The sequence below is a fragment of the Malaclemys terrapin genome, chromosome 7 (assembly GCF_027887155.1).
Source record: "Malaclemys terrapin pileata isolate rMalTer1 chromosome 7, rMalTer1.hap1, whole genome shotgun sequence".
Taxonomy (NCBI): Eukaryota; Metazoa; Chordata; order Testudines; family Emydidae; genus Malaclemys; species Malaclemys terrapin.
This window is the reverse complement of record NC_071511.1, coordinates 126217923-126242145: the sequence shown is the minus strand read 5'-3', so window position 1 is coordinate 126242145 and position 24223 is coordinate 126217923. Positions and strand designations below refer to the sequence as shown.

Genomic DNA, 24223 nt, shown 5'->3' with positions numbered 1-24223 from the left:
CTGGGGAGAGGGATCCCTCCGAGCAGGGCCTGGCTGTGATCCCCACCTTCGTTTTCTGCCCACTAGGTGCGGGGTGAATTGCAGCCTGCCCTGGCACGGGGATGACGCCCTGCCCAGGCAGCTGGGAGCGCAACGCCTGGGGCCAAGCGCCGTGTTTGACAGAATCACCGGGTGCTGGCAGCATGGTGATTGCTCCTAGCATCGCAGCCTTTGGAAGACCCCCCGCACCCCATGCACTGGCTCATGTTGCTAGAGAGAATCGCGTCCCCTGGAATCTATTCCTAACAGCCTTCCTCCTTCTCTTTCAGAGCCATCATCAACCACTTCAACCCAAAGATCGAGTCTTATGCTGCAGTGAATCACATCTCCCAGCTCTCGGAGGAGCAGGTAAGCTGCACACCTGACGGCCCTTTTTCATTGCTGCCGCGTGGCGTTCAGGTGATTCCCGCAAGCACGTTGCCCTGAGCGGTGTCAGCTGGAGCGTTAATGTCCAGGCTTCCCCCTCTGCTCATCACTCTCGCTAGGCTGGTAACGCAGCAGCGGCTTCAGTGGTACGCAGGGAAGGGGCCAGGCTGGCCTTCCCAGGACTGTCTGCAGATCACGGCTGCCTGGTCCATGCAGAAGAGAGAGCAGGTGGGGAAGAAGATGGGGTCACGCTGGCAAGTGCGGTGTGTGGCTCTCGGTGGTTCTGGTATTTGGAAATGCGCAGTGGGATCTTGGCAATGGCCCTACCTGCTAATTAGAGAAACGCTGAATGCAGCTTCATTTGAGCCGCGGTTGGGCTCATTAGAACATATGCTGCAGTTGGTAGAGATTTTCCAGGATAATTTAATTCACAATGCCCTGAACAGCTATTCTGCGGTAGATTTTTAAACAGGAAGGTTTTCGTAGGGAGGGCTGATTGTTAAGGGCTTTTTCCCTGTAATCTAGTCTGATTTCTCCTCCTCCTGTCCAGCCTGAATTGCGTAAGTGTGGAAATGGGGCCTCCGGAGGGCAGGGTGATGTTCACGGCCTCCGGAAGGGAAGAGGTGGTCTATTTTCTGGGATAAAATATTCAGACTCTTTTGAAGCACTGCTAGGAGAAGGAGCATTGAGGGCTGTGCGGGATGAGGTGTGTCAGTGGCACTCGCCAGGTGCCAGTGCACTGGTATCCTGCGCTGGGCCTATCAGAGCAGAGACCTGGGTCGTGCTGGACTGGGACTGAACCCCTCTTCACTTGCAACGCTCTCAGGATATGAACCCATGGCTTGGTCTGGAAAAGGCCCTGACTGCTAACCCCGTTCTTCCCATCCTCCCTCTCGCTCTCCTCCTGGGATGCTTTGCCTGGAGCCTGAGGCTCACCCCCTCTCCACTGTCCTTTCAGCAGCACCCAAAGGCCCCCGCGGGGTGTTTGTACAATGCCCAGGAAGCCAGGCCCTGCTGCCTTTCACTCTCTCCTTGCTCGCACTAATCTACAGTTTCTGCAACGGCTAATTTGCTCGACTCGATTTCCTCGCGTTGCTCTGCCGCCGAGAGTCCCGTGCTCAGTAGCGTGTTCTGTGATGTTTCATGCTCTGTCTTCCCATTCACTTTCTGTACATCATCCGATGCCAAAAAGGGGGGGACGGGCTCGGATGGGGGAGGCATCTGTGCCATGCTTGGGTTCATATGTGAGTCTAAAAAAGGAAGGGCACTTTTCGCTGTCAGCACAGCACAGCGCTCCTCCTCCAGCAGATCAGGGAGGTCACGCTGAATTCTTTCTTCTTCATACGCTGTGCTTTAACTAAAATCTCCGGCAGCAGGCCGCTCATGAAATCAGTTCTGACGCACTGGGAAGTTTGAGGGAGACGATTAGGAAGCAGAAAGATGGTGTGAGTTCTTTTGGTCAAAGTTTAGCGTCCCCCTGAAGCAGTGAAAGCATCAAGGAAAAGCAAAACAATTCCAAGCCCTGGTGAACTGCACGGGAGGTGGAAACCTCACCGTGGTGAGAGGCCCTGAACACTGATGAGTGTGGGGCGTGGCCCCTACTGTGCGATTTACTGCACCAGAAGATTGCGTAAAAGCCAGAATGTCAGACTCATTTCGGGGAGAGAGGCAAATTCCACTCTTAAGTGGAGTCCATGAGCTGGGGTATGTATCGAGGACCACACACTCCCTTCAATCTGCAGCCATCTCCCATGGATGGCGGGTGGGGGCTGCACAGACATCAAGAGTAGAATCTGACTTTTCTGTAGTAACCGAACTCCCAGTAATCGTTGGGTATTTGTTCAGTACTTTGGGGTACTCAACATCATTCAGTAGGGAAGTCGGCTCGTTGGTAGGGCTGCTGCAATTTCTGCCTTTAGTTTCTCTTCTTTCTCCATCTTTCTCTCTCTCCCCCTCCTTTATTTCCTGCTGCAACTCCAAATTGCCACCCCCCTCTGCATCCAGTCAAACGAGCAGCGATGAAATGTTTAATGCTGACATTTAAAGCACAGTCATTAAAGTTTAGAGTCAACGCGCACAGGTTAATTTGGGGACTGGGTCGCTCCAGCTCCGAGCTCTCGTTCCAGGCTGTCTCTTGTAAACTCACAGGGTAGCTCTGCAGAGGTTCGGCTCAGTTCACATTTCGACGTTGGCTTTCACAACCATGAGGGCTAGAAGCGTTTTCTGAAATGAAAGCTTGGATTCTGCATTGGATCTAGACTGTTCTCAGTGCTACCTGATGACAGAACAAGGAGCAATGGTCTCAAGTTGCAGTGGGGGAGGTCTAGGTTGGATATTAGGAAACACTATTTCACTAGGAGGGTGGTGAAGCACTGGAATGCGTTACCTAGGGAGGTGGTGGAATCTCCTTCCTTAGAGGTTTTTAAGGCCTGGCTTGACAAAGCCTTGGCTGGGGTGATTTAGTTGGGGATTGGTCCTGCTCTGAGCAGCGGGTGGGACTAGATGACCTCCTGAGGTCCCTTCAAACCCTGATCTTCTATGATTCTACAGCATGCGAGTGTCTGTCTTTGCTCCTATGTGGGCTCCCCTTTGTTCTGGCACCTGTGCACCTCCCACAGTCCAAGGGGGCATGGGCTTGCCACGACTCTTACCCCGCTGCAGTGTTGTGTTCCTTCCAGTTCTCCTGATCTCCCCAGCTCGGGGGCTTCTCCTGGGGCCTGAGAGAGATTCCCCTCCCCTTTGCATGTCCTGGAGGAGTTTTATTTCTTATATTTGCTTCGTTAATGTCCTTAAAGGTATCTAATTGATTGGCTGAAATAGGTTTTGCTGGGTCTTGTTCTTTCCATAAGTCTAGTGAAGGCTTTATTAGCTTGTTAATCACTAATGTCCATTTCTTACCATTCTCAGTCTGCCGTTTAAGTGCTCTCTCTTCTTGTTTACTGATGAGCATTCATGTTAACATGCAGCAGACTCGCTGCATCTTATTTTATTTGCAAAAGCCGCCAACTTTCTACTCAACAGAAACCATTATAACAGCACTGGGCCTGATGGCTGAGAAAACCAGCAAGGACATGATGATCCAGGAAGCGCTCCAGGGTAACCAGCTACAGCCGGGCGGAACAACTGCACAGTTTTGTCTGACCCGAGCTGTGGAGAGCGTCACACAGCTGGCCTTTCTCGCCGAAATACCAGGTGCACATCAGCTGCACTCTGGCTGGACCGGCTCTCTCGCTAACACTGTTCCTAGAGCTGCTCAAGTGAGGGGGGAAGACCTAAGTACTGAGCTCTCCTTGGAGCCAAAAGGCCCACTGATCCCTCCAAGGACAGGTGTCTGTCGTACCAATCTGCTGGAGAATCCGGACAGGAAACGGCGAGTTCAGATCAGGTTCTTGGCACCATTCCCGCTATAATCATCACTGCGGGGGTTTAAACTTGTCCTGCAGAAGTGCTGACAGTTACGTGTGGTCCTAAGCAGCTGTATCATTGTGTAAGAGAAGGTGCCCCTTCCCCTTCTTGACCACAGCAGAGACATCCGGGAATGCAGGGCTGGAGTACAAGGCCTGTTACATCCATATCGGGGCAGGCTGCTGGGAACACCTGTGTGGCATGCATTAGCCTGATAATTGTGGGGAAGGAGGGCTAGCAACCAGAACAGATTGTGACTGCAGAGCAGAACTACTGCATCAGCTGAAAGCATGGCAAATGAGGGCACCGCTTGGCTTGTTCCGCGGCATAACAAGCTTATCATTCAGTGAGCTGCAATCCAGCTTCCATTCGGATAATCGCAGAAGGCCGTTTTTCCTCTGGCTCAAATCATGCTCCAGCTGTTCTCTTACCCCCCCAGTTCTTGCATTTAATTGGCCCTCTGTTAGCAGACAGGGCTCTGAGGGACTAATCCAAAGTACAGCTCAGGGAGCCTCCACCACTGACTTAGACAGAAAGCCACAAGGCCGCGTGATCAGTTTGAGATGCCCTGAGTTGTGCTAACGGTGGGAGCCATCGTTGCTATGGTTTAGTCCATTTGCTTTGCTTCCCACACTAGGGAAAAAACTCCAAGCCATTATAATAAGCTGTGTCCCATCATAGCAACGCCTTGCAGTGGCACTAGAGCCAAGGGTCTGTTGGCGAACGTGTGCGTTTGATTGGCTGGTGTTTTTAAAACACCCCGAGGATTAAACCTGTTCTGTCATTGGAATCTCATCATAACGTCCCACGTTAACATAGCACCTTGGGGAAGCTCTTTAAACATGGTATGTGCAAGAACCAGATCGCTCCTGAAATGCAGCCACCCCTGGGGTAGAAGGCAGCAGTCCAGTGACATGCAATGCAGTGCACAACTGTGTGTGTGTGTCTTCAGCTGAGGAGACTGGGGCAAAACCCAAATCTTAGATCTGTAACATCCATGCAGGAGAGGCAGGAATGTTGGGTTTGATGGTGTCATTGTAAACACCCACACATGAATTGCTTGAAAGGCGAGTGATCATTGCAGTGTGAAGAGATCTGAATCCATGGTTCCAGGGAGTCAGCGTAGTTCAGATGCTCCCGCTAACCCATCCAGACTGGCAGTGATGGATCTGGCTGATAAGGTGGCTTTGCAGTTTGTTAAATTGCCCCCTCACCCCCACGTTTTGTAGCGTACCCTAGGAATGACAATGCTGAATAATGCCCTTGGGCAGCTTTAAGGCAGTGAGGCAGGGCTGACTGTATCTGGGCAGAATTCAGGCAAAAATGCGTGAGCGCAAACCGGAGTTAAGCTACAGAGCAATCACTTAGTGCTGTTTAGTGCCTTTCATTAGGCTAATGCATTGAATGCAATTAAACAAGCGTCCCTGGAGCAGTGAAAGGCGCAGCTGAGATGTGCTGGAAGGACAAGGGAAAGGCTCTGTTCTCAGAAGCGGCCATTGATCTGACCCGTCCCACCCCAGCAGTCCCAACATAAAATGGAAGCCCCCCCACAAGCCCGCCCCCCTCCTGGAGGCTCCATACAGCCAGTCTGCCCAGCAGACCCTTCTCCGGCACATAGTCAGCGTGTGGTAGTGGCAGCTTGATGGGTGGCACCTCCCAGAAGGATGCACCCCTGTTCCCCATGCCTGAGAGTCTGTAAGCTGCTTGGGCGCTTCACCCCATTCTCCATCCTAGCCCACTGCACCCTGGGAAGGCCTGGCAGAGGGGAGAGGCCTTGCCATGTGTCCTGAAGGTCCTGGGGTCTGTCTCCTGGCAGACTACAGAGGCAGGTGGAGAGCTGAGGGTCCCTTGCTGAGCATGTCCTGCTCCTAGCTGACGGCTGGTAACTCAGCACTGCAGAGGACAGCTGCTGCGGCCTGGTCACATGAAGAGGAGTGTATCGCAGATAACCAGGATCAAACTCTTTGGGGTTTTCTAGTCAATGCCATGACTTCGCTCAGCCACTGGCAGGCAGTCGGTGCCAGTCTCAGGGCACAGAGGTGGTGGCTGACGTAGCGTTTCTTGCCCACAGTGCGCAACCCACCTTGCCAGGCACTAGCTGCGCTTGCCAGGGCTTTGAAGGTGTTGCTCCACGCAGAGTGCAACGTACCGTCTCCCTCCAGGTGGGGAAGGCCTGAGAACCACGTCAACATTCACGTCCGAAAGGGAAGGCTGTGACCTTCTTGCCGTGTGCCAGGGTCAGGAAGCACACGGTACCTGCAGCTGCCTGAGTGCCCAGGTGCCGCGGGATCCAACAGGACACCCAGCGTGTACAGCTTGGCAACTGGCAGCCCTAGCAATGGAGGGGGCTGATGCAACTTCTGCTACTGCTTCCATTGGCTTTCCACAGCTCCCGCGTGTGCCTCAGTGTCCGCTGAGCGCTGGGTACGTCATTCCACCCCCCTGCAGGGCCAGACGAGATGGGGATATAAACCAGGGTTCAGCAGCCCATCCCTCCTTGCTGACTCCCTTCCCCCCCATACCCACGAGCCCCGAATCACACCCTGAACAAGAGGGCTGATGAGACAGGACCCTGCAGGAACCCGCAGGACAGCACTTGGGGCAATTGGCCAGGCCTTCAGAAGCTTTGTGACGCTGGTGCCCAGTCCGTACGTGTGGCGGGAACAGAGTCAGTTCCAATATCGCACTCGGAACAAGCTCAGCTCAGAAAATTTACAATCAACAGTTCCCAGGTCCTTGGTAAATTCTTAAAATCTTTGTTTTCTATTTCAGACCTAGTTCGGAGCGGGAAGGGTGTAGCAGAGAGCAGGGCTTGGGCATCAGTGTTCCCGAATTCCCTTTCCAGTGGTTACTGAGTTGCTGTGTGATCTTGAACAGATACATAAGAACGGCCATTCTGGGTCAGACCCAAGTTCCAGCTAGTCCAGTCTCCTGTCTTCCGACAGTGGCCAATGCCGGGTGTCCCAGAGGGAATGAACAGAACAGGGAATCACTGAGTGATGGATCCCCCGTCGCCCAGTCCCAGCATCTGGCAGTCAGAGGTTTAGGGACACCCAGAGCATGGGGCTGCATCCTTGACTATCTTGGCTAATAGCCATTGATGGGCCTGTCCTCTGTGAACTGATCTCGGTCTTTTTTGAACCCTGTTATAGTTTTGGCCTTCACAACATCCTCTGGCAAGGAGTTCCACGGGTTGACTGAGCGTTGTGTGAAGAAATACTCCTTGTGTTTGTTTTAAACCTGCTGCCTATCAATTTCATTGGGTGACTCCCGGTTCTTGTGTCACTGGGCAGCCTTGTGGCCTATGTTTCCCCATCTGGAAAATGGGGTGATGGTGTTTGTAAAGCACTTTGAGCTCTTTGGCTGAAGGATGTGGTGTGAGTACAAAGCAGAATTCTGCCAGTCTCACCATTACTCATCTGTGTAGGCCGGAGAGCTCCTCCGAGGGGCACTGCCGAATTACCAGAGCCACCTGCGTTTGTAAAGTTTAAATTACAACTTTCCACAGCTGAGATGAAAGGAGAAGCTGTCACTGGCCATGTGAGCGCTCGGCTCAGTTTGCATTTTGTAAAACTTGAGATTCGCTTTTTAAAGAAATCCCTCAGGAAGCCGGGGGAGCAATAGACGCGGGGTGGTTGCCAGGCATGTAATTCATGCAGGAGCTGTGCAGACTTCCCCTGCCTGGCTGTGTCAGTGTGAGCTCATCACACAGCACCCTCTGTCGCTCCAGGCATGTGTGCACCCGGCCAGCTCTCGCCTGCCTGCCTGCCTGCCCGAGATTCTGATCAGAGACAGCCTGGATCCTGGGTGTGTGTGTGTGTGGTTGTGGGGGGAATACGAGGCTCCGACCACGCCCTTCTGTGCACTTGCCCCTTCAGACTGGCGTTGGCTGCTGCTCTCCCGACGTGGGCCAGGATCGCCGGAGTCCGTGGCACCACTGGGGTTTGGGATTTTCCGTTGTCCTAAAATGCATATTTTTGCAGCAGGCCAGTGGCTTAGCCCAGGCCCACGGGGCCTGAGACTAATTTATTTAAAGAAAGCAGAGCCCGACCACACCGCCTCCCTGCAATAGTCGTCACTGTGCTGTCACCTTCCGCCCGTGCTGTCCCCCAGCCTGGCTCCGTTCACACATCTGGTTCTTCCCCAGTGCTCCATTGGCACCCCCCTCCTTTAAAGCAGAGCTTCTCCCCTTTCCAAGCCTGGGCTGGCCTCTGGGTCCCCGTTCCTCTGCCGTCATGGACCGTCTCTGCTCCCGGACGTGGCTGATGGATTCTGCGCTGACCCCTGGGCAGCCGTGTGAGCTGGGGCTTGTCTGTGCTGTGAATTCGAGCACACCCCGCTGAAGGGACCAGGCAGCAGTCTCGCCCCAGGTCCAGTCCGCAGGCTGGGCACTGAGGTGGTGCCGGGGTTTGCAGGGAGGTGGGCTAGCGGATCTCCATTCTGGCATGTCTCCGGGGGTCCGGAACCACCAATTCACACACACTGGAGCCTTTCTAGCTGGTTCACAACGCTCGGCTGACAGGTCTGAAATGGGAGGCCTCTGGCTCTGGCATTGTCTAGAAAGACGTCCCCTGTGCAGGTGGCAGGTTTCGGGTGCCCCGGCCATCAGTCCAGCCCCGCTTCCCAGAGGGAAGGAGAGTAGCAGAACCAGGGGTATGGCTGGGCTGTGTCCCATACCTTACAGGTCTTCAGCTTAAATTATAACCTTTGGCACCTTCTTAGCCTTTTACCAGCAACCTCTGCCTGCCTGCTAGCAATGCAGTGCCGGCCACCCGCAGCGCTGACTGCTCCTTGGGGAGAAGCCCGCCTGCCTTTTGAGGGCTGTCCTGTCTGACCTCCCTTGCTGGGAGTGTGCCGTAATGTAGACTAGCTGCATTTTTCTGCCTTCCTCCATTCAGATTTTTTGCTCGCCCTCCTGTGCCTCTTGTAGGATCTTCTACCCCGAGCTGCATCCATTTTCCTAAGTGACAAACTAGGTCATTGCTCTGATTTCTGAGCGGGAACCAAATGGAGCTTTGCAGTTACCGTGCAAAGAGAGAACAAATGCTACTGATGCAGAAAGGTGCAGTGTCTGCAGGGAAACCAAATGAAATTACCGTGCGGAGCTCGGCTCAGTCGGAGGATTTGACTCTCAAGCACTCGGCGTTTGGACATTGAGCAATTAAGTTGAAATGCAGCCAGCAAGGGCTGTCAGCATCAGGGAGCTCCAAGGGAAACCTCGGAGTGGAGCAGAAAGGGAATGTAGCCTTCCCGCCTGCTGCGCTGAGCCATGTCACCACTCCTGCCTTCGCCAGCAGGAATGCTGAGTGAACGAACACCAGTCACTCCGAGCCAGCGTGCGGGGAGCTGGAGCCGCCAAACGCCAGCGTCTACCGATCACCTCCGTTCCTGTAGGCCGGGTGAGCCCTGCAGACGCGTGCGATCTCCATTGGCTCAGGGAAGCTTCCTGAGAGCAAAGCATGGCTATCAGCATGTGGCCACATCTGGCTTGTGGCTGGTGCCAATGCAGCCCTGCTGCAAGGCTAGGAATCCTGAACAAGTTCGAGTTTACCTGGCTGCCTGTTTTTATAAACACCCTTTTATTTGTACATAAATCACGGACTTCAATTCAATACAAATGACTGTAGGAGAGGGGGACTGCCAGTAGGAAGTCCCTCAGTAACACTGCTGATGGCACTCGCTAACCAGCGGATGGGAAGCACGTCAGGTTTCCAGAATAGGGTGTGACCTCAGTGGTAAAAAAGCACCGAGTCCTGTCCACACGACAGCTTCCATCAGCGCTACCCCTGTTGGCAATTACAGCTTCCCTAGGTGCAACTTACATGTCTATCCTGTGGCTGCACCAGACAGAGATCAGGTGGGGCAACCTCCCACAGGAAGAGCATGGGCTTCAGAGAGCCCCACGCCCCCGTGAATGCATTCTGAGCAGTTGACACCCCTTGGGAGACTGACAGTGGTGGTGGTTTCCAGTAGCACCCACAACACTTCTCGGGGCGCAGAGCTGGGAACTTCTAACTCTTACTAAATGCAACCCCCAAACAACGAATCATTGCGGTTGAAATTTCTCCACGCACAAACCACAGGGTATCCCCCGAAATGTCCCCGCAGCTGCTGTAATTCAGTCCCCATGTGAGTATTTTTAGAGCTTCTGATCTTTGGAGTTTTTTAATTTAATATTTTCGTGTTTTAAACAATTTGGGGATTTTATGTCCCAAAAATTGGGGATGAGGGGGAGGGGCTTTCGCTCTATATGTAGTGTACTGTGTAGTCTCTCTGTAATGTTCCCTAGTGTGCATTAAACATCACTATGTCATAGCACTAAGGAACCTTTAGAGCACACCAGCGGGGTCTACGAGGACCAATTAATACACAAAACGTTATCATAGATTAGGGTTGGAAGGGACCTCAGGAGGTATCTAGTCCAACCCCCTGCTCAGAGCAGGACCAATCCCCAACTAAATCATCCCAGGCAGGGCTTTGTCAAGCAGGGCCTTAAAAACCTCTAAGGAAGGAGATTCCACCACCTCCCTAGGTAACCCATTCCAGTGCTTCACCACCCTCCTAGTGAAATAGTGTTTCCTAATATCCAACCTAAACCTCCCGCACTGCAACTTGAGACCATTGCTCCTTGTTCTGTCATCTGCCACCACTGAGAACAGCCGAGCTCCATCCTCTTTGGAACCCCCCTTCAGGTAGCTGAAAGCAGCTATCAAATCCCCCCTCACTCTTCTCTTCTGCAGACTAAACAATCCCAGTTCCCTCAGCCTCTCCTCATAAGTCATGTGCACCAGCCCCCTAATCATTTTCGTTGCCCTCCGCTGGACTCTTTCCAATTTGTCCACATCCCATCTGTAGAGAGGGGTCCAAAACTGGACACAGTACTCCAGGTGTGGCCTCACCAGTGCCGAATAGAGGGGAATAATCACTTCCCTTGATCTGCTGGCAATACTCCTAATGCAGCCCAATATGCTCTTGAGAAGTCACACCCCTGTACTCCACATCACTGCTCTGTGTGGACAAGCCCTTAGATACAAGTCAGCTTTTCCGGTGTTTCTCAGATAAACACCCATTTAATTTTTTTGTGTCCGAGGTGTTTTATTGGTGTTCGTTGGTTAAAACCTAAAATCAGGCGTCCTAAGTATTTTGTTGTTTGTGATATTGCCTTAGGGCATGTGCAAACTGCTCTAACACCCGCTGCAGGCCTGTGCCAGCTGGCTCGGGCAAAGGGGCTGGTTAATTGCAATGTAGACGTTCAGGCTTGGGCTGGAGCCTCAGCTCTAGGGCCCTGCGAGGTGGGAGCTTGAATACCTACACCGCAATTAAACAGCCCCTTAGCCCAAGCCCCCGAGCCTGGGCCAGCTATGGGTATCTAACTGCAGTGTAGACAGACGCTCAGAGGTCTCTACGTATGTGGCAATGTTAAATGCTAGTGAAATCATAACTTTGAGTTTCCTGACCTGAGCATGTTAATGCAGGAGGGAGGTGGGGGAGGAGCAGGCAAAGAGACCCTCACAGTCAAATACACACGTGAGAGTCAGTGTGCGCCGCACCGCACTGGGCTTGCCCGGTTGCAGTGGGAAGCCGTAGGATCAGACTGACAGCCTGCGGTACTGGCCGGGTCCTTTGGCTGCCTGCGTCAAGGGAAGCAGGGAGATTGGAGTGGTCTGCACAAGAGGATGGGTGACTGGGTGTGGATAGTGCTGCAGTCGCACACGTGCATATCTGGATATCGACGCCTGCCTGAGTCAAGGAGACAAATGCACAGCCCGTGTAATGAGGTCACTGAGTATTGACATAAATCCTCTGACTACTCCAGATGCTTTTATAGCTCCACATGCTCGACTTCTCATAGTCTGAGTTACCTACTGGCTCGCAGACTAAAGCATGCTGAGACACAGAGCAAGCCAAGGAGAATCAGAGCCTGCCCAATGGGTCAGCCATCCACGTGCCTGCCCCTGATTTCACGGGCCCTTCTGATTGCATCCATAGACACCATTTTTCACAAGTGCCGCCACATTTGTGCATGCGAATCAGGTCCCTGGATGTCCACTTGGTGCCCACTCTCACAGGCACTGTCAGTTGCATGTGGAAAACCAGACTGGGAATGAGGATGTGGCTCCTCACGACTGGGACAAAGCTGGAGGGGCGTTGGGTTGAGATGATGGAGATGGGAGGTCAGCAGCAGATTAAACCCAATGGAGGGAGCTGGGAGAAGTGATGAAGCAACTGAGAGGCTGGGCAGGAGCCACTGGCCACTTATGGCCCACAACACTGAACAGCTCACATTGTGATGGAAAGACTGCCATTGTGATGGGGCAGTTACCTGGACAAGTGACATAAACACAGAATGGGATGTGTCTTTTAGCTTCTTGTAACAAGACTTTGGCATCTGAAAGCAACCACTGGTAGGACAAGGACCATGGTCTGGGAACCGCACTGCAGAATACGGGGACTAAGCCACGCTCTGATGAGTGTTGCACTGCGCACCACCATCTCCAGTCCCTTCTGGGAGGCAGATACCCAGCACCAATAAGCCCCCAGTCCTCCTGCAGGAGAAGTGCTGATGTCAGTTGTTCAGTTAGAAGTTGTTGCCCTTCTTTTACCTCTGTCAAAATCAATGTTCCACACTCCGGACAAAGCCGTTGCTGCATGAATGCAGAGGTCATGTATGGACAGCATTCGGCACGCTTTCACTGCTGTTCCTCAGGACGACATGCCAGCAGCAGTCTCCCTCTGTAGTGCTTGCAGGAAAGTTCTGCCCTGTCAGAGGTGGTGAACGTGCCTCGTCTTCCACTTCTCTTGTGCACCAAAAGGCATGTGCAACCCTTCCAAAACCAGGGTGCCTCATGCTTTGCCCAGCACAGGGTCGCGCTAGCAAGCTGCTGGGAGCCAGAGACTTCTACCTAATCTGGGTAAGTTGTAGCAAATTGGTGTCACTCTCAACTTTTAATACAGAGGTGGAGATTTCAGATACCACATCCAGACTGTTCTGACGGAGATGGAGGATTGCATGCTAGGACCTGTAGTCTTTGTCCATCACATCACGCACAGCATAATCCAATGGCTGGAAGTTGAAGCTAGACAAATTCAGACAGGAAATAAGACGTAACATTTTTAATGGTGAGAGTAATTAACCATTGGAACAATTTACTAAGGGTCGAGTGGATTTTCCATCCCTGATAATTTTTAAATCAAGATGGGATGTGTTTCTGAAATATCTGCTCTAAAAATTACTTTGGGGCAGATCTCTGGCCTGTGTTATGAGTAGGTCAGACAAGATGATCACAATGGTCCCTTCTGACCTTGGAATCTGTGAATCTCTATTGAAAATGAAGGCAGGCACAGGTTGCATGGTAGAACTCCCTGGTCACGTATCACCTGCAGGCTGTATTTGGCCTCCCCTGTTCTAAATAATTAGTTCATTCTTTCATTTTCAACATCTGGAGTCAGTGGGACAAGAGTGATCTGGAAGCAGGGATATGGTTTGTATGCAGGTTCAGGGTAGCCAGGTTGGAAGTTTGATCTGTTGAGATTCACTTGCTTCTCCTAGGACTCGTATCTCCATCCTGGTGTCTGCCGCTTTTTAACTCCCTCTCTTTGTTGGAGATCTTCTATGCAGCGTGGGTAGTGCTGCTGAAACATCTAGCCACGTAACCACCGCGGACTTTTCAAGCCTGCCTTCAGCCCCATGGAGTATCTCTCCCTACTGCAGATGGTTTGGAACAAGCATAGTGCCACTTCCCTGAGTGCCATTTGACACATGTGGGAGAGTGGGCAGCATCTGTTGCTGAGTTAAACTCTTTCACGGGGGAATAAAGAGATCTACCTTAATTCCTAGCTCTCCGCCTTCTCCAAGACCCAAATGTGTGACGCACTCAAGCAGCGCTGCAGGGGAGGACGTTGACATGATGTGGGCATCATGCCTTCAGCTTTTAGAAACTTTCCCACGGCCTCCATTGCATGACTCAGCCGTTTTGCTCTCAGCCATGCCCAGAGGGAGGAGAATGCTTCAGGTCTGTTTTGCGGGAAGGGACTGAATGTCAGGCCTCTCAGAATCTGGTATGGTTCAGAGTTTGAAGCCAGGGCTCCCCGTTGGTACCGTAAATACAAATGGGACTTGGGTGGTGGTGTCATGAGAGGAATCACCGCCCTAGGAAGTTAATTAGTCACTGCACCTGCTGCTGACCATCCTTTCCCACCAATTACCTGCCCTGAGCCTTGTTGTTCAGTTACACCGGAAGCCCGTGGGCTTGTCTGCACTGGAGTGTTCGCTTGAGGTGTAGCTTACCCCAGCTCCCGTCCACACATGCGTCTCTAGCCTGAGCTAAGTGGGGCTTTAAGCTCAAGCCAACGGGCCCATCACGGGGTCTGGGTTGCAGCTGAAGTGCTGCTGATGCTCAAGCTAGTAATGCAGTGGGGAACGCAGCTTGTGCTAGCGGAGAGCACCGTTCTGTGATGCGTTTGCATGGCAGCAGGTTAAGGTGGTTGGAGAGAAATGGCTGATCGGTCCTGACAGCTGTTTAAAAACAAGCTTCAGGAAGCAAGTCTAGCTTGGGAGAGGGGTGGGGCCTTTGGTTTTGTTACCCTTCCGTGTTCTCTGGGAGGGTGTCGAGGATCCCGTGTGTTTTGTGAGCTCCCTTGGCAGCTCTAAACCGTGTTGTGGTAGAACGTCCTCTGAAGGGGTAGGTTAGGCTCTTGTGTGAGAGCAAGGCTCCTGGAGCGCTGGTCTCTGTGCAGGGGGGGGGCGGGGGCACTTGTGACTCTCAGTACTCTGTCCGGTCCAGGGGCTCCCTGAACAATCAAACTCCAGGGCACCTGACAGCTGCTGCAGCACCTCTTGTTACAGGATAGGGTCCAGCAGAGGGTTAAGGAAGACTCTTAAAGGTGCATCTACACTGCACCCTTCTTTCAGCAGTGGTTGGTGTCCAGGCCCATGGAGCCACCCTGGCATGGGTATAAGGAGCAGTGTAGCTGGTGAAGGGCGTGGGTATGCACCCGAGTACCTGTGCTACACGTCTCACTACTCACCCGAGCCAGCCTCCCTTGCTGCACTGCTGTTTTTAGCAGTATTGGGTCCTGCTGCTGGAGTCTTTCCCCGACACAGGAAAAGATGTGGCACCAGGGAGAGGCTCTGGCACCGGGAGGCAGTGGGGAGAGGCTCCATCAGTGGGGAGGGGGCAGCGAGGAGAGGCTCTGGCACCGGGAGGCAGCGGGGAGAGGCTCCATCAGTGGGGGGGGGGGGGGGCAGCGGCGAGAGGCTCTGGCACTGGGGGGGGCAGTGAGGAAAGTCTCTGGCAGTGGGGAGGCACCGGGGAGAGGCTCGGGCAGCAGGGAGAGGCTCCGTCAGTGGGGGGGGTAGCGGGGAGAGGCTCTGGCACCGGGGGGGAGCAGTGGGGAGGGGCTCCGGCAGCGGGGAGAGGCTCTGGCACTGGGGGGTGCAGTGAGGAAAGCTCCGGCAGTGGGGAGGCACCGGGGAGAGGCTCCGGCAGCGGGGAGAGACTGGCAGAGCCTTTCATTCACATGTGTAACTACAAACTGCAGTGTGGACGTGATGCACTTTTCACTGTGGCATGTAGCTAAACATACACTATGTGCCACCACCAGTGGCGTGTAGTGTAGATGGAGCCTAATGATCACTTCCCGTGGGCACTAGTGATCAGACTTCTCCCAGTGCTAAATGTCAACGGATGGCAAGGAATTTTGACAAGGCTCTTCTGTTACTGGCTGGTTGGGATTGGTGGATGCAGACTTCTTTCAGCTACACGCTCCTGTTCCTTTTCCTCAAGTTCTTGTGCTTGTGTCCTGGCTTTGTGGGGAGCAGGTCTCCCTGTCTTTGTCGCACACCTGGTCACGTGCACCATCCTGCTCCCTACAGCACATCCACTGGCCGTGGGTCCTTCCCTGCAGCCACTTGCCTTCTCTGGCGTTTTAGAGTCTTCCCTTTTCACCAGAGGAGGATACAGTATAAAATAGATCACGTTGTTCCCTTTTACTCCTCTCACTTCTGCTGCTCTTGTGATCTTCAGAGCCTGGTTCTGAGACTCGTGACTGGGTGCGGGCCTGGTTCAGGACCTTGCTCCGAAGACTCAGTAGGTTTGGATCAGGCCCTAGGAGAGCAATTGAGGCCACCTCTTGTTCTGCTAAGCCTCCGAGCCCCTTAGCCACCACGTTAGCCGCTGCCGTGGAAATATCCGAGATAGGTGGCAGCCTTCTTAATGCACAGCCTGCCCTTGTTAAGTAGCCTCTGGCTGCGCGCAGTCCTGCCCCCGGTAACGCGGAGCTGGTTCTAGCTGGCAGAGGGAGAGGCTCCAGCTGGTGGGGAAATTCCCGAGGATACGCCCCGGGGATGCATTTCCCCAGTGCCTTCGGCCAGCTGAGAACTGCAGGTGTCTGGGCTAGCCACTCTCGGAAGCGTGGCAGCGTGAGTGAAATGTTTTGTTCGCTCAGTGTAACAACTGATCACCTGCGTATCCTCGAGTTTGTACCTGCTGTCACGCAGTCTTGACCCATCATCAGCCAGTCAGATTCCTGCTTTCATAAAGCCTCTCTAGCGTCTCAGACTGAGATAGAGACAGGTGGGTGAAACCGCTGGCCCAAAGCTCTGGTCCCTCTCCTAGCTGGGTTGTATCTCTGAGTGGGGCCACTTTGTGCTCACTCGTGATTGGGTAGGAATCGCTGAGTCGCATTGGAAGAAGTGGCCAACTAGTGTAACATGCTGTTTGAAAGTGTGTTATCCAAGTTTTAAAGTTCCTCTCGGTGCATCTGTAATTCTGCTCATACTAACTAGACTGAGAGGGAATAGCAGCAGGGCAGCGGGAAATACGCTGTTCAAAAAAACGAGAAAGACAACAATGGTTGTGCAAAGAAAACGTCCAGTTGACCCAGAATAAATTAGTGGTTTTAAAATCTGGAAAAAAGCAGCTGGGATATTAATCCCTGAAGTCCTTTTAGTGAGTGACGTCCGCTCGTCGTCTAATCCCTGTGAAACATGGAAAGCACAGCCCCATGGCGGCTCCCTGCGCTTCGTCAGAAGAGGAAATTAACCAGACCAAGTGAACACAATAAGTACATAGATTGGCAACAATAAGGAGCTGTGTATGCACTGTATCTAATTGCTTTTTTATATTAAGACTTCCTCTGACTTCTTGGGAGAAGCAGGTTTGTTGGCTGCATATGCAAAACCATGCTAAAAATACCCCAGTGGGGCTTTGAACCTGCGTGTTCAAAGATCATTGTGTGCATCGCCTTCTATTGCTTTAGACCGTTTCTAATGGGGCCGCTGCTCAGCGAGGCTGAATTTATGCAGCCGAGATTCATGGTGAAATTGAACACTCCTCAGAATCACGGAGTAAATCCAATCTCATTTCCCTGTGTGCGAAGATGTGGGCCGTGTGGCTCCCCCCACCCCTCTACTGCTCAGCAATTTTCAGATTGCTCTGTTCTTATCCTGCCAGGTCAGAACCACCTTCGTTCGCAGAGTGCCTGGCGCTTTGCTGAGCCTTCTTCAAAATCCAGTCCGAGAGAACAGCTTTGCGAACGTTGGCTGTCCCGCCGGTGCTTGGGAGCACTAAATCCGCCCGGGGATCTTCAGGCTATAGAGCAAGGAGGCCCTCGGCGCTTTGCAGAAAGCCCAGTGGAGGCAGCCTCTACCACATGGGCCCTGCAGATTCTCATCCAGGATCTGAGGGAAACTGGGATGGAAAAGGATGCTTGTTCAGCATCTCCCTGCCCCCGAGAGAGAGAGAGAGAAATCTTCCTTTACTGCACAGAGGGGTCTTGTCCTGCTGCCCAAGGAGACTTGGAGGTGGGTCTGCTTGGAGCCAGTCAGCACAGCACACAGGTGTTCTGGAGCCTGGGTCCCAACCCTAGATGTCCCCACTTTGCAGCTCAATGCACTGCCGCTAGCCCATCTGTAGGGTCCTTTGAATTCAAAGCCCAAGCTTTTTCTTCTCTGCGTCCTTTAGGAGAGAATGGATGTAGCATCAGCAAGGAGTCCCCTTTTCCCAGAATGCCAGGCACGCAGCCAACGGAATAATCTCCTCTGGCCCATCTGGCACCGGCCTCCCTGTCCATCCAGAATCGGAAGCCAGGCAGAGAGACGTGTCCCTTTCTCAAGGAGATGCCTAGTCTCTGACAGCAGGGATACGCTACCTTGGTCAACCTGAACGGGTTTGTTTGTAGGGAGTCCACCATTGCACCCGAGGGGGGAGAAGCTGCTGGAAGACCTGGAACTAGAAGCTGGCGTGCTGATTCCCAGGCCTGTGCCCAACCCTGGCACCAGCCTTCCTCTCTTTGTAAGTGCAAGCGTCCTACTTCAGCACGGAGCCAATCCTACAGGCGACATTCCTGCCCCGAGCACCCGGTCTGGTGGCTGGAAACCCACCCAGTCAGCTGTTAGCGGCAGCTAGAAAACTGCCCACGTCCCTACCCGCACAGTGCACTACGACTGAGCAAATGGGTCCTTCCTGTCCTGCCTGGGCCCCTGGATTTGAACACAGCTCTCTCTGATGAGCGGGAGGAGCAGACCAAGACAGCTGGCGCTTTCCTTAGCTCCCTGGAAGGTGTGCAGAGAGCACCAGGACTCAGTCTGCCCCTTGCTTGGCAGTGTGGCGAGACTGGTGCTGCTGAGCTAGGATGCAGCTGCCAGATAAAAGCCTCCCCTGGAACAGGACGCCTGGAACGGCCGGTCACGTTCAGCACTTGGTTGCATTGAAGCACAGTGGGGACATCAGAAAGGCCAGGCCAGTCCATAGCTGTCTGCGCTGTGTTCTCAAGGCTTGGCAGAACACACCTTGCCCAGAGAAACAGACTCCTAAATGGCCCCAGCTGGAGAGAAGAGCTCAAAGCTTCAAAACGTGCTGTAACTCGGAGAGCTTTACACACCTGCCATCACCGTGGCGTCTGGCCGCCTTCCACAGGGACTAAGTCACTGGGGGCCTCCACGGGGTGTCTGGCACCTCCCCTTTTGGGGGGAGAGCTCTGCTGCTGCGGGGCGGGGGTGGAGATCGGCTTTGCGTGTGTGGTCTTCAGATTTCATTCGTTTACTCTTGTAGGTTGATTTGTTTCAGGGGCCGTTGGTGCATGTGGCTGTTTCTTTGGAGAGTGTGTCGCACAAATGGGGGTGTCTGTTGTGAGCGGCTCCATGATTCTGTCAGATGGAAAAGACCAGAAAGTGCACGAGCGATGTACAGATTTTGGTGACTGTACGCTGGCAAAACTTGCATTGGCCAAAGCCTCTGGCTTTTCAGCCCTGGTCCTGCAGAGACTTGACACGTTTCATTCCACTCACGTGAGTTGCTGCGTTGAAGCCAGTGGGGCGAACTACTCCTGAAGAAAGCCAAGCCTGTGCTCAAGTGTTTGCAGGACCCGGGCTTAGACTATATGCTCTTCGGAGCAGAGGCAGTGTCCTCCGCTGGGTTCGAAATGCATGGAGTGTACTGTAGGCACCGCTGCAGGCCTGTGTGATTTTCAGTGAGCCGAGCCGGATTTCAGTCCGTGAGTCCCTGACCGTACTGGGTGTCCTGCTGCCCCGGTGACGGCTCGGCAGGCAGCCAGCAGGGATTTCAGCGTCATCAGTATCTATTGTTCATACCCCTGAAAAGGAGCCCCTCTGAATCATGCATGTGGCTTGTCTGTGTAACCATGTATCTCCAGCACTGTTACCCCCGTCCCCTCTGCTTGTTACAACCACGGATGAATCTGGTCTTGGCGCATAAGCTCTTGGGGTTAGCGCCTAGCGTGACGGGGCCCGGATGTTGGTTGTCACCTCGGACTGTTATAGATATAAATAATAAATGACAGTGTTACACAGACTGTGCGGCTGCTGTCCCTGGCCACTTGTCTATATGCTGATGACCAGCTGGACCGGGAGGGGGGAGGGAAGAGATCTTCCAACCTACCTTTGGATGTAGACCTATACAATTGACCAAGTGTGGCATGGAGTTTTCACTTCCCCTTTTGTCAGCCACAGCTGGATTTAAGCTATGGAACTAGGTGGACCATTGGTCCCTTGCCGTATGGCAGTCTTACCTTCCCCTCCAAGGATCAGCGCCACTTAACAAGTCACTCTCCGTGTCTCCAAGTCTGGGGCTGGCTCCAGGAAGGTGTCGTAGTTCTCACTTGCCCTCTTCATTCTTGGACAAGGAGAATCCACTCGTGACCCCTTAGCCTGCCCCACCTCTTATTCCACAGCTGGAATTACATCACTTGTGCTTCGGAGACTGGAGAGCAATGGGAACAGCACTTGCTCCCTTTTCATCCAAGAATAGGAAAAATCCTTGTCATTCCATCTCGGCTAATCCCACAGCAGGAGCCCCGACATGTCCGTCAGGCCAGGCGTTCTGCACCAGGGGAGCGCACTGGGCCTGATGTCATCAGGATGCTTGTGAAGGCTGTGACCATCCCAGGTTCGTTAGTCCGTGGTCGCTTTCTCCGCCATTAAACTCCGCATAGAGCCCAGCGGCAGAGGCCAGACCCAGAATAGGGCGCCATTCTTGCTGGCCACAATCAACCTTCACAAAGAGCTTGGATTGCAACAGTCACTCTCAGCATGAGCTTATAACTTATTCATCCTCTGAGAGCACGGCCGGGGGAGGGAACTTAACCTGCTCCCCTCTGGTTGTGACAGGAAATTGTCCACTTTGTAGGGCTTGTTCCTTTCAAGCTCACAGATCTCTGTATAACCGTTGAATAAACACCCAAACGCCTGTAAATCATCTAAGGGCAACAGAGCAGCTCAGCGTTGGAGGGGAGAAGGGACCTGAAATTTCCCTCCTTGATGTTGCTGGTAACTTTCTTTTATCTAACTTCAAACAGTTTTGCCTTGTGTGGAGACGAGCCAGGCCCCGATTTCAAGGCAGCTCTGATCTGAATTTGTAAAACCTGTTCCCCGTGAAGGGTGAGGATCATGGGGATTTGGGGAGGGGGTTTCTTCCCTTGAATGAATGTGTATTATGGGCCTGGAACCCGGAGGGCATTGCAACGAGTGCAGCGTCCGAGATGGAGCCCCAAGCACGTGTGCCTGGTAGAACGCCCAGAGCCGAGCCAAATGGGAAAGGACCAAAGTGATGGGGGAAGACGTTGTAATTCAGAGGCTCGGGAATTAAAACGGAGAGCTCGGGAAAGCAGCATGTCCTGGAGAGCTGGGACTCTGAGAGAACGTTCATTAATGAATGCCAGCAAAGGGTGTCACTCACCTGTATTTCTCCCTTGGGCACCCACTCGACGCTCCTGGCTCCTCAGCTTGGGCGGAGACCTGCTCCTCTCCCCCTGCTGCCTGGGGGTTTTCCAGGCCGCTCAGTTCCCTGCCTACACTGGGACTCCCCAGCAAGCCTCATGGCCTACCAGGCCAGCCTTGGCACTTTGCGTACTCTTCGAAGGTTATGAACGAGATAATTGCCCGTGCTTATAAGCTACCACGCAGCCCTGTGTCAGCAGACACATGTATTCTTAAGGTGAAAGCATTACGGAGAAAACAGTTAAAAGAACCTACACGCAGCTAATAAGCTCCCCAGAGATCGCCCCCTACTCCAGCCAGGACTCTGGCAGGAGTCAGCCCTTCAGCGCCCCCCACGGGGTTTGTCTGTGGTCACAAGTTCAGAGCTGCTTTTTCTCAGAACGAGAAGCCATGCACGTAGGTTAGCCTTCCTTTTGTACACGCATGTCTCTGCTGTTCAGAGACCGGGCCTAGGTAAGCGGCCGGACAGTAGTTCCCTCCTTGGGGCGTAGCTTCGAAGGGGTCGGTCTGGAAATGAGAATTGCATTGACCTCCCCCAGGGATTTCTAGGAACCCCACTTGACTTTGTCTCCAAAGTTCCTCCTCCTCTGACACGTCGTTTAAAACAGTCCTTTGCCTCTCCTGCCTCCCAGGGTTCCCACTGGCCACGCTCCCCCTCGAGAAGCTGGCACCCCCCAGTAATACATAAACTCTGCATTTATAATACAATGGGCTGCAAAGCTAGTTCGTCTGAATTCAATGAGGTTTCCCAAGGAGCCGGTGGGAAGTTGCCGGCTCTGACCCAATGGACCGTCGGGCAAATCCCTTGATAGGAGCGGGAAACGCTGGCCCAACGTCAGCAGACTGCTCAGGGAATGAACAGGTGCAGACCTAGCCACCAGGTCCCTGTCCCCTTCTCCTGACACCGCTCCAGCCCCAGCCCAGCTGCTCTCCTTCGAGTGCTGCTGCTTGGCCTTTGGGATGGGATGCGTTTTAACAGCTGAGATGTCCTCTCTGTGGGAGTTCAGTGGGAAGATAGGTCTCTTCCATGGCTGCCTGCCTGTGCTCCGAGTTCTAGTCTACTGTCACACCAACGTTCCCGCCCTCGGCCCATTGAGAGCGCGAGGACAAGGGAGCAGTGGCGCACCAAGGGGCGGGGGGTGGGGAGTGACATCAGCAAACTTGCAGTTAGCTGCTGGCATGTTGTCGAGGTAGGAAAATGGCCCATCAATATAAAGCCCTTTGCTCCCCTTCTCCCATTTTGGAAGGAGCCCAAGATCAGACGGCTTCCGTGAAGCAGCCGCAGTACGTTTTGCGTGTGGGCCGGCATGGGTGATGCCGGGTTGGCATTTGTTCACCTCAGTGCCGCTTGTCTCTAAGCTCTGCCCCCACGGGTGGGGAACGAGGCTGAGCCGCGCAGAGCTGGTGACGTTCAGGGACGAGGCCTGGGCTTGGCCCAGTCCCACTTGGCCTGGACATGCAGAAGCTGTTAAAAATGTGCTGAGTGGGTGTTTGTTTTTATTTAACTTCTCATTATTTCGCTCTGTGCTTTGTCTTTGGCCCTTCCGGGAATTAATTCCAGTGGAGTCTCCAGCCTGCATCAGCAGTTTTGAAGTTGCTGTACAAAGCCGCGTGATGTGATTTTGTTAAGTTCTTTTCCATATTAATTAGAACATGACCTGGTGCTTTATCATGGCCAGGCGGTCTAATCGTCGGCGTTAAAGGGGCAGCAGCCTTTCTGTTACCAAGAGAAATGGTCCCATCCATCTCCGTTCCGCCGGAAACGCCCCTTCGAGCTAGTTGGTGTGTGTCTGGGTGTGGAAAAGGGGGGTGTTTTGTGCCAAATATGGGCTCCGTTGGGCGAGTCGTTTTGGAGAGAGGCGTGTAAAAAATCCAGCTGCTTTTCCCCCGGTTGGAAAATTCCTCACACCTTTTGGTCCCGCAGCCGGCCGTCCCATCAGCTCTGCCGGCTGTGTGTTAGCCACTGCAGGGGGATTCCTTGTGCCCATGGGCAAGGCTGGGCACATTCCAGCCTATATAAAAGACCAGAATCAGCAAAATGGGGGACAGTAACTGCTCAGGCTCTCCCATCCCCCTCCTGTGCCATGCTGGTGCAATCATGCCATCATAAACTCGCCACCAGCCCCCCCCACCCCCGGCAGTATGCCTGGCGCCCTGCGGCCTGGCCTTTCCTACTCACGTGGGCCCAGTGTGCACGATCTAGAGAGGGCATCCCCCTGGGCAGTGAGGCTGGGGCAGAGAGGGCTGTATTTCAAGCTGGGGAGTTTTATCCTTGTGCGTGTGGCAGGTCCCCTGTGCAGTGAGTTTTCCAGTCTGTTTGGCCTGGAAATGCTCTGGTGCGGTGAAGGCATGGCTGGCTGACTCGGTTCATGGTGCTCGACTGTAACTGATTAGAAAGGCAGCCTTGAAAGACCTGCTTTTCCTCTTCCTTCTTCCCCTCCACACCTGCATGTGTCTGTGCCGCGTGGCTCGAAACCCATGGAAGCCCTCAGCTCTGTGACCTCAGGCCCCGTGGCGGTGTGAGGAGGGGATGCATTCCTAGGTCACTATCCCTGAGCATCCGACGGCAGCTATGTCAAGGACGCAGAGCCTGTTGAGAAGGGGGCAGTCGGGGCCTGCTGGGAGAATATCGATTGGCAAATGAATGTAAGGCAAAATATGGGTGGTTCTGTGTGAAGAACGAAACGATGTCTCGAAAAGAAGCCAGTTGCTTCCCTCCTTCGAATGGCTGCGGATGCATGGATGTCAGCCGTTTCACACAGCAGCCGAGCGCACAGGAGGCAGGTTCCCGCAAAGAGCCCAATGATTTTAGGCTCCGAAAGACTAGGAAGCCAACAGGTGTTTAAAATAATCTTGCTCCACTGTGCGTAGGGATGTGGGATTGGAGGAGTTCTGTGGGGAGCCAGTTCCCACCCGGGCCGCTAGTTGTTACACAGCTGGTGGGGGCTCTAGCAATGGGGGCTGGTGGGTACCAGCTGTCTTTGGATCAAGGCTCTAGCATCTTTCCCCTGCAGGGAAGGTTTTGTTAGCTAGAATCACGCAGAAAGCCGCAAAAAGCAATTGCCAGTCAGAGCAGCATCTTAAGGTTTTTTTTCATAGAAGATTAGTTGTTGGAAGAGACCTCAGGAGGTATCTAGTCCAACCCCCTGCTCAAAGCAGGACCAACCTCAACTAAAT

At 53.4% G+C, this 24223-nt stretch overlaps 1 protein-coding gene across 3 annotated transcripts in view; it reads left to right on the top strand.

The window, feature by feature from the left end:
• Positions 1–24223, top strand: part of ARMH3 (armadillo like helical domain containing 3) — a 182177-nt gene that overhangs the window by 143817 nt on the left and 14137 nt on the right. For all 3 annotated transcript variants that reach the window (XM_054035649.1, XM_054035647.1, XM_054035648.1), the window contains exon 24: positions 309–387. In XM_054035649.1, coding sequence (XP_053891624.1) covers positions 309–387 — 79 coding nt within the window. The remainder of the gene's footprint in view (positions 1–308; positions 388–24223) is intronic.